This window comes from Salvelinus alpinus, chromosome 22 (genome assembly GCF_045679555.1).
Source record: "Salvelinus alpinus chromosome 22, SLU_Salpinus.1, whole genome shotgun sequence".
In the NCBI taxonomy this organism is placed as follows: Eukaryota; Metazoa; Chordata; class Actinopteri; order Salmoniformes; family Salmonidae; genus Salvelinus; species Salvelinus alpinus.
The window spans coordinates 8,755,733-8,771,399 of record NC_092107.1 but is presented as its reverse complement, the minus strand read 5'-3'; the positions used below and the strand labels follow the sequence as shown (position 1 = coordinate 8,771,399).

The window sequence follows — 15,667 nt, the reverse complement described above, 5'->3', positions numbered from 1 at the left end:
CACACAGAGACGCGAACAAAGCACTCCCTCGCCCTCCATTTGGAAAATCTGACCATAATTCTGTCCTCCTTATTCCTGCTTACAAGCTAAAATTAAAGCAGGAAGCACCAGTGACTCGGTAAATAAAAAAGTGGTCAGATGAAGCAGATGCAAAACTACAGGACTGTTTTGCTCGCACAGACTGGAATATGTTCCAGGATTCTATCGATGGCATTGAGGAGTACACCATATCAGTCACTGGCTTTATCAATAAGTGTATCGATGACGTCGTCCCTACAGTGACTGTATGTAAATACCCCAACCAGAAGTCATGGATTACAGGCAACATTCGAACTGAGCTAAAGGGTAGAGCTGCCACTTTCAAGGAGCGGGACTCTAACCTGGAAGCTTATAAGAAATCCCACTATGCCCTCCGACGAACCATCAAACAGGAAAAGCATCACAACAGGATTAAGATCAAATGTTGGCTGGCTCCGATGCTCGTCGGATGTGGCCTGGCTTGCAAACTATTACAGACTACAAAGGGAAGCACAGTCAAGAGCTGCCCAGTGACACAAGCCTACCAGACGAGCGAAATAACTTCTATGCTCGCTTCGAGGCAAGTAACACTGAAACATGCATGAGAGCATCAGCTGTTCCGAACGACTGTGTGATCACGCTCTCCGCAGCCGATGTAAGACCTTTAAACAGGTCAACATTCACAAGGCCGCAGGGCCAGACAGATTACCAGGACATGTACTCTGATCATGCACGGACCAACTGGCAAGTGTCTTCACTGACATTTTCAACATCTCCCTGTCTGAGTCTGTAATACCAACATGTTTCAAGCAGACCACCATAGTCCCTGTGCCCAAGAACACTAAGGTAACCTGCCTAAATGACTACCGACCCGTAGCACTCACGTCGGTAGCCATGAAATACTTTGAAAGGCTGGTCATGGCTCACATCAAGACCATTATCCCAGGAACCATAGACCCACTCTAATTTGCATGCCACCCCAACAGACCCACAGATAATGCAATCTCTATTGCTCTCCACACTGCCCTTTCACACCTGGACAAAAGGAACACCTATCTGAGAATGCTATTCATTGACTACAGAACAAGGTTCAACACCATAGTGCCCTCAAAGCTCATCACTAAGCTAAGGACCCTGGGACTAAACACCTCCCTCTGCAACTGGATCCTGGACTTCTTGAAGGGCTGCCCCCGGGTGGTAAGGGTGGGTAACAACACATCCTCCACACTGATCGTCAATAGGGGGGCCCCTCAGGGGTGCGTGCTCAGTCCCCTCCTGTACTCTCTGTTCAATCATGACTGCACGGTCAAGCACGACTCCAACACCATCATTAAGTTTGCCGATGACACAACAGAAAAAGATGAGACAGCCTATAAGGAGGAGGTCAGAGACCTGACCATGTGGTGCAAGGACAACAACCTCTCCCTCAACATGATCAAGACAAAGGAGATGATTGTGGACTACAGGAGACGGAGGACCGAGCATGCCCCCATTCTCATCGACGGGGCTGCAGTGGAGCAGGTTGAGAGCCTAAAGTTCCTTGGCGTCCACATCACCAACAAACGAACATGGTCCAAGCACACCAAGACAGTAGTGAAGAGGGCACGAAGCACGACAAAACCTATTCCCCCTCAGGAGACTGAAAATATTTGGCATGGGTCCTCAGATCCTCAAAAGGTTCTACAGCTGCACCATCGAGAGCATCCTGACGGGTTGCATCACTGCCTGGTATGGCAACTGCTTGGCCTCTGACCGCAAGGCACTACAGAGGGTAGTGCGTACGGCCCAGTACATCACTGCGGCCAAGCTTCCTGCCATCCAGGACCTCTCAGCTTAGAGACAGTGACCTTCCAAGGTAAGGATGGAAAGTGTGATTTAACAATTCGCTGCCTACAATAATGCAGGCCTATTATTATCATGTTTGGTAACATTGCCCATGTATTTATTTTCAGAGTTTCAATTAGTTGTAAAAATGTCTCAGAACTCTGCTGAATTTCCTCAATTGAAGGTCAGCTAAGTTAACCTCGGCTACTTAACGTTACTAGCTCGGTATTTGAAGTTGTTATATTATCATTGGTAGTCTATTATCAGGTAAAAGCATATGTTTATTATTCATAATTTCTCAAATATGTATTAGCTAATCATTCAGTCGAATACGCTATACTACAGCCATTGAATCTGTCTTTGAGCGTTAAGGGACGTTAATGGCTAGCTCGGTCCACGACATTGTTATTATACTTTTCAATCTTGAAATACAAGGGCAAATGTTATTAATCAGTGACTGAAATTTTGCACTACGTGATATTTTGCACTACGTGATATTCACTTCCGGACTTGGAGAGCGCGCAAAGCGTTGTAGAACGCCCCTCTGAATAACGGGCATAGTTTTGGCTTAACTGCGTTGGGAAAAAGCAAGACGCAACTCTACCTACATGTACATATTACTTCAATTACCTCGACACCGGTGACTCTGTACCAGTACCCCCTGTAAATAGCCCCGCTATTGTTATTTAACTCCTGCTTTTTAATAATTTGTTATTTTTATCTCTTATTTTTTGGGGGGTATTTTCTTAACTGCATTGTTGGTTAAGGGCTTGTAAGTAAGCATTTCACTGTAAGGTCTACTACACCTGTTGTATTTGGCGCATGTGACAAATTTTTGAAGACAATGCAGGAGTGGCTTCGGGACAAGTCTCTGAATGTCCTTGAGTGGCCCAGCTAGAGCCCGGACTTGAACCCGATCAAACATCTCTGGATAGACCTGAAAATAACTGTGCAGCAACGCTCCCCCTCCAACCTGACAGAGCTTGAGAGGATATTCAGAGAAGCATGGGAGAAACACCACAAATACAGGTGTGCCAAGCTTGTAGTGTCATACCCAAAAAGACTCGAGGCTGTTGTCGCTACCAAAGGTGCTTCAACAAAGTACTGAGTAAAGAGTCTGAATATTTATGTAAATGTAGTATTTCAGTTTTTTCTAAATAATAAATTAGCAAAAAATTCTAAACCTGTTTTTGCTTTGTCATTATGGGGTATTGTGTGTAAACTGATTTAATACATTTTAGAATAAGGTTGTAACGTAACAAAATGTGGAAAAAGTCAAGGGGTCTGAATACTTTACGAAGGCACAGTATATGCTGCTGCTACTCTGTTTATCATATATTCTGATGCCTAGTCACCTTACCCCTGTACATACAGTATCTCCCTCTATCGATCCAGTATCCTTTCACATTGTAAATATGGTTGTGGAACTGACCTTGTATATAGTATGCTTACTTACTTTATCGTGTTCTTCTTATTTTTATATCTTGTGTGTTTTTGTTCTACCTTGTTATTTTTTGTATTACATTGTTAATGATTACTGCTAGTGATGCACCGATATTACATTTTTGGGCCGATACCGATATCCAAATTTTCCTTGCCAAAAAACCTGATACCGATAACCGATATTTACAATTTTAGCTGCCTTTTAAGCATTCTAGTACAGTTAAATAGTTAACACACACACATGGACGCAGCAGTCTAAGGCATGGCATCTCAGTGCAAGAGGCATCACTACAGTCCCTGGTTCGAATCTAGGCTGTATCACACCCAGCCGTGATTGGGAGTCCCATAGGGCGGCGCACAATTGGCCCAGCGGCGTCCGGGTTTGGCCGGGGTAGGCCGTCATTGTAAATAAGAATAACTGACTTGCCTAGTTAAATAAAGGTTACACACACACACACATACACACTAGAGGTCGACCGATAATGATTTTTCAACACCGATACCGATTATTGGAGGACCAAAAAAAGCCGATACCGGTTAATCGGCCGATTTTTAAAAATTGTATTTGTAATAATGACAATTACAACAACACTGAATGAACACTTATTTTAACTTAATATAATACATCAATAAAATCTATTTAGCCTCAAATAAATAATGAAACATGTTCAATTTGGTTTAAATAATGCAAAAACAAAGTGGAGAAGAAAGTAAAAGTGCAATATGTGCCATGTAAGAAAGATAACGTTAAAGTTCCTTGCTCAGAACATGAGAACATATGAAAGCTGGTGGTTCCTTTTAACATGAGTCTTCAATATTCCCAGGTAAGAAGTTTTAGGTTGTAGTTATTATAGGAATTATAGGACTATTTCTCTCTATACGATTTGTATTTCATATACCTTTGACTATTGGATGTTCTTATAGGCACTTTAGTATTGCCAGCGTAACAGTATAGCTTCCATCCCTCTCCTCGCCGCTACCTGGGCTCGAACCAGGAACACATCGACAACAACCACACTCGAAGCAGCGTTACCCATGCAGAGCAAGGGGAACAACTACTCCAAGTCTCAGAGCGAGTGACGTTTGAAACACTATTAGCGCGCACCCCGCTAACTAGCTAGCCATTTCACATCAGTTACACCAGCCTAATCTCGGGAGTTGATAGGCTTGAAGTCATAAACAGCGCAATGCTTGAAGCATTGCAAAGAGCTGCTGGCAAACGCATGAAAGTGCTGTTTGAATGAATGCTTACGAGCCTGCTGCTGCCTACCATCGCTCAGTCAGACTGCTCTATCAAATCATAGACTTAATTCTAACATAATAACACACAGAAATACGAGCCTTAGGTCATTAATATGGTCGAATCCGGAAACTATCATCTCGAAAACAAAACGTTTATTCTTTCAGTGAAATACGGAACCGTTCCGTATTTGATCTAACGGGTGGCATCCATAAGTCTAAATATTCCTGTTACATTGCACAACCTTCAATGTTATGTCATAATTACGTTAAATTCTGGCAAATTAGTTCGCAATGAGCCAGGCGGCCCAAACTGTTGCATATACTCTGACTCTGCGTGCAATGAACGCAAGAGAAGTGACACAATTTCACCTGGTTAATATTGCCTGCTAACCTGGATTTCTTTTAGCTAAATATGCATTTTTAAAGAAATATATGATTTTAAGAAAGGCATTGATGTTTATGGTTAGGTACACGTTGGAGCAACGACAGTCCTTTTTCACGAATGCGCACTGCATCGATTATATGCAACGCAGGACACGCTAGATAAACTAGTAATATCATCAACCATGTGTAGTTAACTAGTGATTATGATTGATTGATTGTTTTTTATAAGATAAGTTAATGCTAGCTAGCAACTTACCTTGGCTTCTTACTGCATTCGCGTAACAGGCGGGCTCCTCGTGAGGCAGGTGGTTAGAGCGTTGGACTAGTTAACCGTAAGGTTGCAAGACTGAATCCCTGAGCTTACAAGGTAAAAATCTGTCGTTCTGCCCCTGTACAAGGCAGTTAACCCACCGTTCCTAGGCCGTCATTGAAAATAAGAATGTGTTCTTAACTGACTTGCCTAGTTAAATAAAGGTGTAAAAAAAATGTTTTTTTAAATCGGCAAAATCGGTGTCCAAAATGACCGATTGTTATGAAAAATTGAAATCGGCCCTAATTAATCAGCCATTCCGATTAATCGGTCGACCTCTAATACACACACACCACACTGGCCAAAATGTTATTTTGTTGGCATTTAAGTATGTCCCCATTACCAGTAAAACATAATCAAAACCTATTTCTTTCACTTACTTGCTGTGCTATTTCATTGTTCATTTGTTCAGTCGTTTCATTCTCAACCAGGATTCTATGGAACGCCGTTTGGGTCTTTGCGTGTCAAAAAAGAAAACAATGACCAGTAGATAACACTATTTGATGTGTCAAATAAGCGTGTTGACTAATTTAACGCGTCCATTCATTTTTTACGTATTTATTACACTATCACTTGTATTTCATGTCACAAAGATTCATCTATACGTATGCTATGATGCTGGTAAAGTTGTTTCACGCACCTACAGTGCTGGTCATAAAAAAAAAGCCAGTTAGCTCATGGATGCAAACAATGTTCTTCCCCAAAAACATAGCAAAACGACATCATCTGTATCAGTAGCAATAGTTAGCTAGCTAACTACAGTGGGGAGAACAAGTATTTGATACACTGCTGATTTTGCAGGTTTTCCTACTTACAAAGCATGTAGAGGTCTGTAATTTTTATCATAGGTACACTTCAACTGTGAGAGACGGAATCTAAAACAAAAATCCAGAAAATCACATTGTATGATTTTTAAGTCATTAATTTGCATTTTATTGCATGACATAAGTATTTGATCACCTACCAACCAGTAAGAATTCCGGCTCTCACAGACCTGTTAGTTTTTCTTTAAGAAGCCCTCCTGTTCTCCACTCATTACCTGTATTAACTGCACCTGTTTGAACTCGTTACCTGTATAAAAGACACCTGTCCACACACTCAATCAAACAGACTCCAACCTCTCCACAATGGCCAAGACCAGAGAGCTGTGTAAGGACATCAGGGGTAAAATTGTAGACCTGCACAAGGCTGGGATGGGCTACAGGACAATAGGCAAGCAGCTTGGTGAGAAGGCAACAACTGTTGGCGCAATTATTAGAAAATGGAAGAAGTTGAAGATGACAGTCAATCACCCTCGGTCTGGGGCTCCATGCAAGATCTCACCTCGTGGGGCATCAATGATCATGAGGAATGTGAGGGATCAGCCCAGAACTACACGGCAGGACCTGGTCAATGACCTGAAGAGAGCTGGGACCACAGTCTCAAAGAAAACCATTAGTAACACACTACGCCGTCATGGATTAAAATCCTGCAGCGCACGCAAGGTCCCCCTGCTCAAGCCAGCGCATGTCCAGGCCCGTCTGAAGTTTGCCAATGACCATCTGGATGATCCAGAGGAGGAATGGGAGAAGGTCATGTGGTCTGATGAGACAAAAATAGAGCTTTTTGCTCTAAACTCCACTCACCGTGTTTGGAGGAATAGAAGGATGAGTACAACCCCAAGAACACCATCCCAACCGTGAAGCATGGAGGTGGAAACATCATTCTTTGGGGATGCTTTTCTGCAAAGGGGACAGGACGACTGCACCGTATTGAGGGGAGGATGGATGGGGCCATGTATCGCGAGATCTTGACCAACAACCTCCTTCCCTCAGTAAGAGCATTGAAGATGGGTCGTGGCTGGGTCTTCCAGCATGACAACGACCCGAAACACACAGCCAGGGCAACTAAGGAGTGGCTCCGTAAGAAGCATCTCAAGGTCCTGGAGTGGCCTAGCCAGTCTCCAGACCTGAACCCAATAGAAAATCTTTGGAGGGAGCCGAAAGTCCGTATTGCCCAGCGACAGCCCCGAAACCTGAAGGATCTGGAGAAGGTCTGTATGGAGGAGTGGGCCAAAATCCCTGCTGCAGTGTGTGCAAACCTGGTCAAGAACTACAGGAAACGTATGATCTCTGTAATTGCAAACTAAGGTTTCTGTACCAAATATTCAGTTCTGCTTTTCTGATGTATCAAATACTTATGTCATGCAATAAAATGCAAATGAATTACTTAAAAATCATACAATGTGATTTTCTGGATTTTTGTTTTAGATTCCTTCTCTCACAGTTGAAGTGTACCTATGATAAAAATTACAGACCTCTACATGCTTTGTAAGTAGGAAAACCTGCAAAATTGTCAGTGTATCAAATACTTGTTCTCCCCACTGTATATAGCTAGGTGTCATCCTCTAAAATAACCCTAATTTATAAGACCGTTTTTATTTGATTAATGGTGGTCGGACCCATCTATGTGACGCTAGCCACAATAAGGATTAGCCACAATAGTGGACTTTGCGGTTAGCCTTCAAAATAAACGTATTGCATAATTCTATTTGTATTTATTTGCATCACTGTCAATGACATACTTTCATTTTGAAGGCAAACCACAAATTCCAATATTGTTCCTAATCCTTGTGGCTAGCTTCACAACACATAGCCAAGTCCGGTCGAGCCACACTAGCCAGATGAAGCTAGCTGACTGCTTATAACGTTATCTTGGGCAACCGGGTTAAGTATCTGGCTAGCTATTTATTTTCATAAACTGAAGTTAATTTTCAATAGGCGAACAACAAGTGGCAACCTAGCTAATACTAATCATTGCTAAGAATAATGAAAATGACTGCAGTTTCTACTGGTCATTGTTTTCAGGCTGGTTGTATTGGTGCTAGCTAGGTACCAAGCTAAAGCTAGCTACCCCAGAAGTTGCGGTCGAACAGATGGTTTATTACCAACGCAGTATTGTAAACACATCGTTAGTGGCCGGTGTTTGCTTGTTTGCAGACTTTTTTGTACAGCTTTGACAATGCTACTGTACCTTTTTTGACATGCGAAGACACAAACGGCGTTCCATAGTATGTATGTCTTGAAGCTAATAGCAGTGACGCTATTACTGTGTAACTCCAGTAGGGCAACATCTGAAAAATAGCGCACTTGGTAGTGTGTACCGGTGCTCGACCAGTCATCAACATCACCCACGACAGAGAACGGTTGATTGTCAAGGGCAATGAATTAATTGCATTATCTTGGCTTTAATGGATTTCACCTTTTGAGTTGTCTCGCTGAAATGTTCTTGCTCTTTCAAATGACTGCTCGACTTGTTGACTGCTCGATCCACACAGCAAACATTGTGGGCTAGGTTATGAATGCTGTGTTGCACGTGTAGCGCAAAATTTTACGTGGCGTCATTACGGCATGTACCTACATTATATAGGTATGCACGTCAGCTTTGACATCGCTTTTGCACATCGGCGTTAAACTAGACATCGGCCGATACCGATGTTGGCATTTTTAGCTATGTTCACCGATATATTGTGCATCCCTAATTACTGCATTATTGGGGTTAGAGCTAGCAAGAAAGGCATTTCACTGTACTTGTGCATGTGATATTAAAACTTGAAACTACTGTGAAATCATACTGTCATTCATACTTAATTTAATAATATGCCTAGGCTATATAGTAGTGAGTCTTCTAGGTTATCTAAAAGGTGATATTTCCTTGTCTAATGTCATTTTTACTGCATAGACAATGAACCAATGGATTTTGACTACATCAAATAACAGTTGTGGAATGTGTAAGCTATATCAGACTTTTTAGGCAGAGCCCAACCATTTGAAACGATGGGATATTAAGATGGACGCGATGTGGCCAGGAGATAATTAAGATAGAGAAGGCATTTAAATCCCCTGTTAACCTAAACTACACAGGGAAATGATGTGGTGCAGGAAAGTTTGAGGAAACACACAGGAAGTGGAGATGGAAGATAGTAGAATAGGGTAGAGGTTTAAAAATAGAAACAGTAAAAGATACCCCTCAACTTAAAATAAGCAGTGCGTAGCCAACAAAGCTGTCTGCCTGGCTAGCATATGAATGAGCCTGGTAGGAAATGTGTCAGAGCTGCTCACTGAGGGTGGCTAAAGAGACTAGTGCCTGTCAGAACTCTAACTACTCTATAGGCCTACTGCAATGTACGATATGTGAGATGGGTTACCAAGTAAGCACTAGAAATTATACTCATAAATCAGATCTAGCAACCTTAATGTGACACACAATAATACACAGTTTAAGTACGTCAAAGGTAAGAACAGACCCTCTCCAGTGACCACACCAAAGAATGCACATCTAAGGAGAAATCAAGCCTTTTTAACAACAGCGGAAAGCATTCATTAACAAACCAGGAAGTTCAACACCCAATATGTATATGCTCCATACTTATCACCGGTGGCACATCGTCAACGCTCAATAAAAATAAGGAAATAACAAGATGCTGGGACAGATCCGCAAGAATCAAATCAAAGTTTTTGTCACGTGCGCCGAATACAACAGGTGTAGGTAGACCTTACAGTGAAATGCTTACTTACAGGCTCTAACCAATAATGCAAAAAGGGTATTAGGTGAACAATAAGTAGGTAAAGAAATAAAACAGTAAAAAGACAGGCTATAAAAGTAGCGAGGCTACATATAGACACCGGTTAGTCAAGATCCCCCAAAGGCGGCCAAGAAGGGGAAACACACTCCACTGTGCCTGCGAGGAGAGGACAGGGCAGGGCAGGGCTAGGCAGCTGAACACTTCTGCCTAGAGACCCAGAGAGGAATGAGATGCTCATAAATCATGCATGGTGTGAAACCAGGGCCAGCAGGCTAGGCAACCAGGGTTCTGTTGCACCCTGTCTTCACCAAGGCCGGAAATGGAAAGGCAATAAGGGGCCTTCTGTGGCGTGTGAAACTCAGCACCTGTAAGGGAGCTGCCTCCTTAGCCACGGTAACAATCTGAGCCATTAAGCTGTGTGGAGACACAGGAACAAGGACCTTGGTGGAGGAAGTGTAGTTTATTCAGTGTATTTTCATTTGACGGGGTATTAAAAATGTCTTTAAAATACCTTGCTTTTAACCCTTTGCTTACCTTTAGATTTACCCCAGTAGTTTATATTCAACGTGTGTCATTGCACTCTAACGTTGGTCGCTATAAGCTGACATCGGCCATGTATTCTGAGTATTACGCAAGCTTTGTATTTGAGATGGTTCAAGTGAAGTGCTCACAAAATGTATCTTGTAACATCCAGATAGACATCTACATGAGATTTTCTGCTTATTTTTTCAGCAAATATTTTCGGCTAGTTCATACACCGGTAGGGCCTATACCTTGAGTGTGTCATGACAGTACTATATTACCTGTGACAGTACTATATTACCTGTGACAGTACTATATTACCTGTGACAGTGCTATATTACCCGTGACAGTGCTATATTACCTGTGACAGTGCTATATTACCTGTGACAGTACTATATTACCTGTGACAGTACTATATTACCTGAGTGGATTCTGTAGTTCCCACCGGAGCCCTTGCTTCCCCCTGGCATCATGCTCTTCATCCTGAACGCCTCCTCTGGGTGGTTGAAGCGGAAAAATACTGACTGGCCAAAACACAGCATACAGCCTGTAAAAGAAAACATGGGAGGTTGAGAAAGCAGCATCTGTAAGGGAGGTGGTTCAGTGAACCATGCTTGCATGATGAGTAACTTTGCCTGAGACCTAAAGACTTGCATTAACTCCCCAAGGCCTGGCTTGTCACATTGATATCTGTCATCTGTATCTTCAGTTCATCAGCTTTAGCTTCAACTGATGTTGCCTCTGTAATATATGAGTGAAACACATCCAATATAAGTCTGGACAACGTTACTGGAAATATACTTGATCTTTTCAGCATCAGTTATTGCAAGTCACTGGGGTCTGGCAGATTGATAAGGTGGTGAAGGGTTTGATAGACATTGCATAACAACAGGATATGAAAAGGCAGGCATGGCCTGTAACTCACTTCTATGTAAGCATTGCGCATTGCCTTGTGAGTGAAGACCATATATTTAGTTTGATCTCTATGGAAAAGACCCTGTGCTTGTAGTGCCTATTCTGATCCACTTAAAGCCTTGTTTGAAAAATCTGAAACATTCTAATTCAGTCCTGTATGCTACTAACTAAACGTAATCAGGAGAAAGCAAAGATTGCTACTGTACTGTCCAAATATAGTCCCATTGTACAGTGAATAGCTGAAAATATATTTTAGATTGAGATAGAGGGTGGTCTGTTAACTGATACCTGTCATCAGCAACCAGAGAACCTGGGGTAAAAAGGCTTTCATGGAAACTTTTCAATCAGAGCACCATCATTGGGTGAGATCCAGATGCACCCTATTCCCTTTAGAGTGTGTTACTTTTAACCAGGGCCCATAGGGCCCTGTTCAGAAGTAGTGCACTATATAGGGAATAGGATTTCACTTGGGATGCATAGAGTGTGTACAATGTAGCCAGGTGCCTTTTTATTCCATGGCAGTGGGGAAAAACAGTTGATTACTTCACAGGCTCTGACTGGACAGGACGTGATTAGGACACAAACACAGGCACAGCTGAATTACCGTGGTAACTATCACATCAGTGTAGGGAGACGAGATGATGCCAATGCAGCGGAGAAGCAGATTTTTTTAAATTATGTCGACAGAGTTGAGCTTAGCTTTAATTGTTTGACTAATGGGAAAATTTGAAAAGTTGCATGTCCTTTCTATTATATATGATGTTTATGTCCACATTTGGTAATAAAATATATGAAATTAATGTCTCTGGAGAGGCAAACATAAAAACAAGTGATGTGATGGGTAGTACTGAGACGTATTACATTTTATAACAGTATTACTTAAGATTGTAGAGGAGAGCGCCACATCAGCTGAATATCTGTCTGTACATGCTCTCTGTTCTTCTTCAGGAGACAGAGGTTGTGCGTTTTGGCAGGCCTGAGTCACAGCCAAGGAGAACAGAGGCATGGCTTTGACCTGTATCAACACGATTAGAGGGAGGGAAAACTCAATCACGCCCAGTGTCAGACCCACCCTTCAAATGACATATCCCCGGGCTACAGCCCGCACACACTGTAAGCCAACTCAACCTCACAACTCATTGGCTATTCAGACAGCACACACGCGCTGTACAAACTTGATCCAAAGTATTAATAGCATAGATGTTGCATATCATACCATCAGGGTCATATAATAGCAGGAAAACATGTAAAAACTGCAACGCGAGGAAGAAAAACGCACTGTTATGTGTGATTGCAATTACTTGTATGTGGTTGTATCTGACACCACAAATTAAGTTCCATACGGGAAAATAAAATAAACTCTTTAAAAGTATGTAGTCTGTGCAGAATGCAGATACGAACTGTGAATGCAGAACTGTATCGGTCAGCCACAGCAGAAAAATCCTGTCAGGCTAACATGGCCTTGTTAACTTTCCCCAATACAGCTGTACAGCTCTATTGGAATACAGGCAGTGGACGAAGAAGCATTATACTTGGTTGCTGATGTTAGAAGAAGGAGACTGGTTCTCCTATTGTTTTCATCACACGCTGAACTTGCCATTCACTGACTGTTTGCCTCTGTTCTGCCCTTTTTCTTTTCCCCTTAGGGACTGGTCCAAAGATCTCGGCAACCGAAGGACCTTGTGTGCCTCTGTCTGTGGCTTCTGGTGAGGGTTAACTAAAAGTGTCTGCTGCACCAGAAAAAAGCACACACGCACCCACAAACGGACATACATTAAAATCAGATCAAATTTGATTTGTCACATGCTTCACTAAACAGGTGAAATGCTTACATACGGGCCCTTCCCGGCAATGCAGAGATAAAAAAAAAGAGAAATACTAAAAAAATAATAACACAAGGAATAAATACACAATGAGTAACGATACACACACACATTACATACACATGCCTGCGCACACACCACAGGCCCAGGGCAAAGGGGTAACGGTGCCCCATCCTGCTGCCTCTACAGCTGAGCAGTGACACGACAGGCCATCAGGGACCAGACAGGCAGGATGAGACAGCAAACCACACAAAGAGCTGCTCGTTTACACCATTTCCAAGCTACAGCAGTGTGTGTGTGTGTGTGTGTGTGTGTGTGTGTGTGTGTGTGTGTGTGTGTGTGTGTGTGTGTGTGTGTGTGTGTGTGTGTGTGTGTGTGTGTGTGTGTGTGTGTGTGTGTGTGTGTGTGTGTGTGTGCTCATAAGCCTATAACCAGGAGTGGACAACAGAGTGAGACAACACACTGGACAAGCACAGGCATCAAACTGGGTCTGAGTCAAGGACATGACAAGTTCAAGAATTTCCAATCTCTCTCAACTAACAACCATTGAATAGCTAGCTAGGGCGAACCTTGAAATATGACTCATAAGATTAATTCATTTCTGATCGTTTTTCTTTCCTCAGAGGGAGGAGAGCAAAACCATTACATCTAGCCATGGACTGGTGGTTGATCATATCAATGCAAGGAAAATATTGCAAAATAACCGTATGATTTGTTGAGTGTGAGTTAGTGTACAGACAAAAACATTCTGAAGATCTTCCTACAATACAACAGCTGCATAAATGGCTAGTCAGCAGCCACCTGCAGTGACAGGACAGGGTCATTATCTGTGAACCACATCAATGTCAATTAAGACTCATCAACTCAGCCATTACAGACCTAATTATAGTGATGGATCCCTTGGCATAGGGGGACACTAATCAACAGTATGTGACTATGGATTTAACACAATTTGCCATGGGGCAAAGAGAAAAATATATAGTTTTATAGGTAATCTCATGCTATTCCACAGATTTTGAGGCTAAGAGAAAATGTTGCTATTTTAAAGCTAATTTCCTGCAATTCTGCACATTTTGCCATGGGGCAGAGAGGAAAATGTGCATTTTATAGCTTATCATGCTATTCTATACATTTTGCCATGAGGCTGAGAGATTTAGCATTTTTAAAGATTAGAGGTAAAATATCCAGTACCAGTCAAAAATTTGGACATACCTACTCATTCAAGGCTTTTTCTTTATTTTTACTATTTTATACATTGTAGAATAATAGTAAGACATCAAAACGATGAAAGTGTTAAACAAATGTATATTTGAGATTCTTCAAAGTAGCCACCCTTTGCCTTGATGACAGCTTTGCACACTCTTGGCATTCTCTCAACCAGCTTCAACAGTCTTGAAGGAGTTCCCACATATGCTGTGCAATTGTTGGCTGTTTTTCCTTCACTCTGCGGTACAACTCATCCCAAACCATCTCAATTGGGTTGAGGTTGGGTGATTGTAGAGGCTAGGTCATCTGATGCAGCACTCCATCACTCTCCTTCTTGGTCAAATAGCCCTTACACAGCCTGGAGGTGTGTTTTGGGTCATTTTCCTGTTGAAAAACAAATGATAGTTCCACTAAGCGCAAACCAGATGGGATGGCGTATTGCTGTAGAATGCTGTGGTAGCCATGCTGGTTAAGTGTGCCTCGAATTCTAAATAAATCACAGACATTGTCACCAGCAAAGCACCTCCACACCATCACACCTCCTCCTCCATGCTTCACGGTGGGAACCACACATGCGGAGATCATCCATTCACCTACTCTGCGTCTTACAACGACACGGCGGTTGAAAAATCTCAAATTTGGACTCATCAGACCAAAGGACAGATTTCCACCGGGCTAATATCCATTGCATGTGTTGCTTGGCCCAAGCAAGTCTCTTCTTCTTTTTGGTGTCCTTTAGTAGTGGTTTCTTTGCATCAATTTGACCATGAAGGCCTGATTCTCGCAGTCTCCTCTGAACAGTTGATGTTGAGGTGTGTCGGATACTTGAACTCTGTGAAGCATTTATTTGGGCTGCAATCTGAGGTGCAGTTAACTCTAATGAACTTATCCTCCGCAGCATGAGAGCCAGTTTCATCATAGTGCTTGACGTTTTTTCCGACTGCACTTGAAGTTCTTGAAATGTTCCAGATTGACTGACCTTCATGTCTTAAAGTAATGATGGACTGTCATTTCTCTTTGCTTATTTGAGCTGTTCTTGCCATAATATGGACTTGGTCTTTTACCAAATTGGGCTATCTTCTGTATACCACCCCTACCTTGTCACAAACGCATTAAGAAGGAAAGAAATTCCACAAATTAACTTTTAACAAGGCACACCTGTTATTTGAAATGCATTCCAGGTGACTACCTCAGGAAGCTGGTTGAGAGAATGCCAAGAGTGTGCAAAGCTGTCATCAAGGCAAAGGGTGGCTACTTTGAAGAATCTGAAATATAAAGTACATTTTGATTTGTTTAACACTTTTTTGGCTACTACATGACTCCATATTTGTTATTTCATAGTTTTGATGTCTTCACTATTATTCTATAATGTAGAAAATAGTAAAAATAAAGAAAATCCCTGGAATGAGTAGGTGT

At 42.2% G+C, this 15,667-nt stretch overlaps 1 protein-coding gene across 7 annotated transcripts in view; it reads right to left on the bottom strand.

Annotated features, from left to right (window-relative positions):
- LOC139548926 (pleckstrin homology-like domain family B member 1) overlaps positions 1-15,667 on the bottom strand; it is a 94,997-nt gene that overhangs the window by 48,155 nt on the left and 31,175 nt on the right. For all 7 annotated transcript variants that reach the window (XM_071358891.1, XM_071358893.1, XM_071358892.1 and 4 more), the window contains exon 5: positions 10,729-10,854. In XM_071358891.1, coding sequence (XP_071214992.1) covers positions 10,729-10,854 — 126 coding nt within the window. The remainder of the gene's footprint in view (positions 1-10,728; positions 10,855-15,667) is intronic.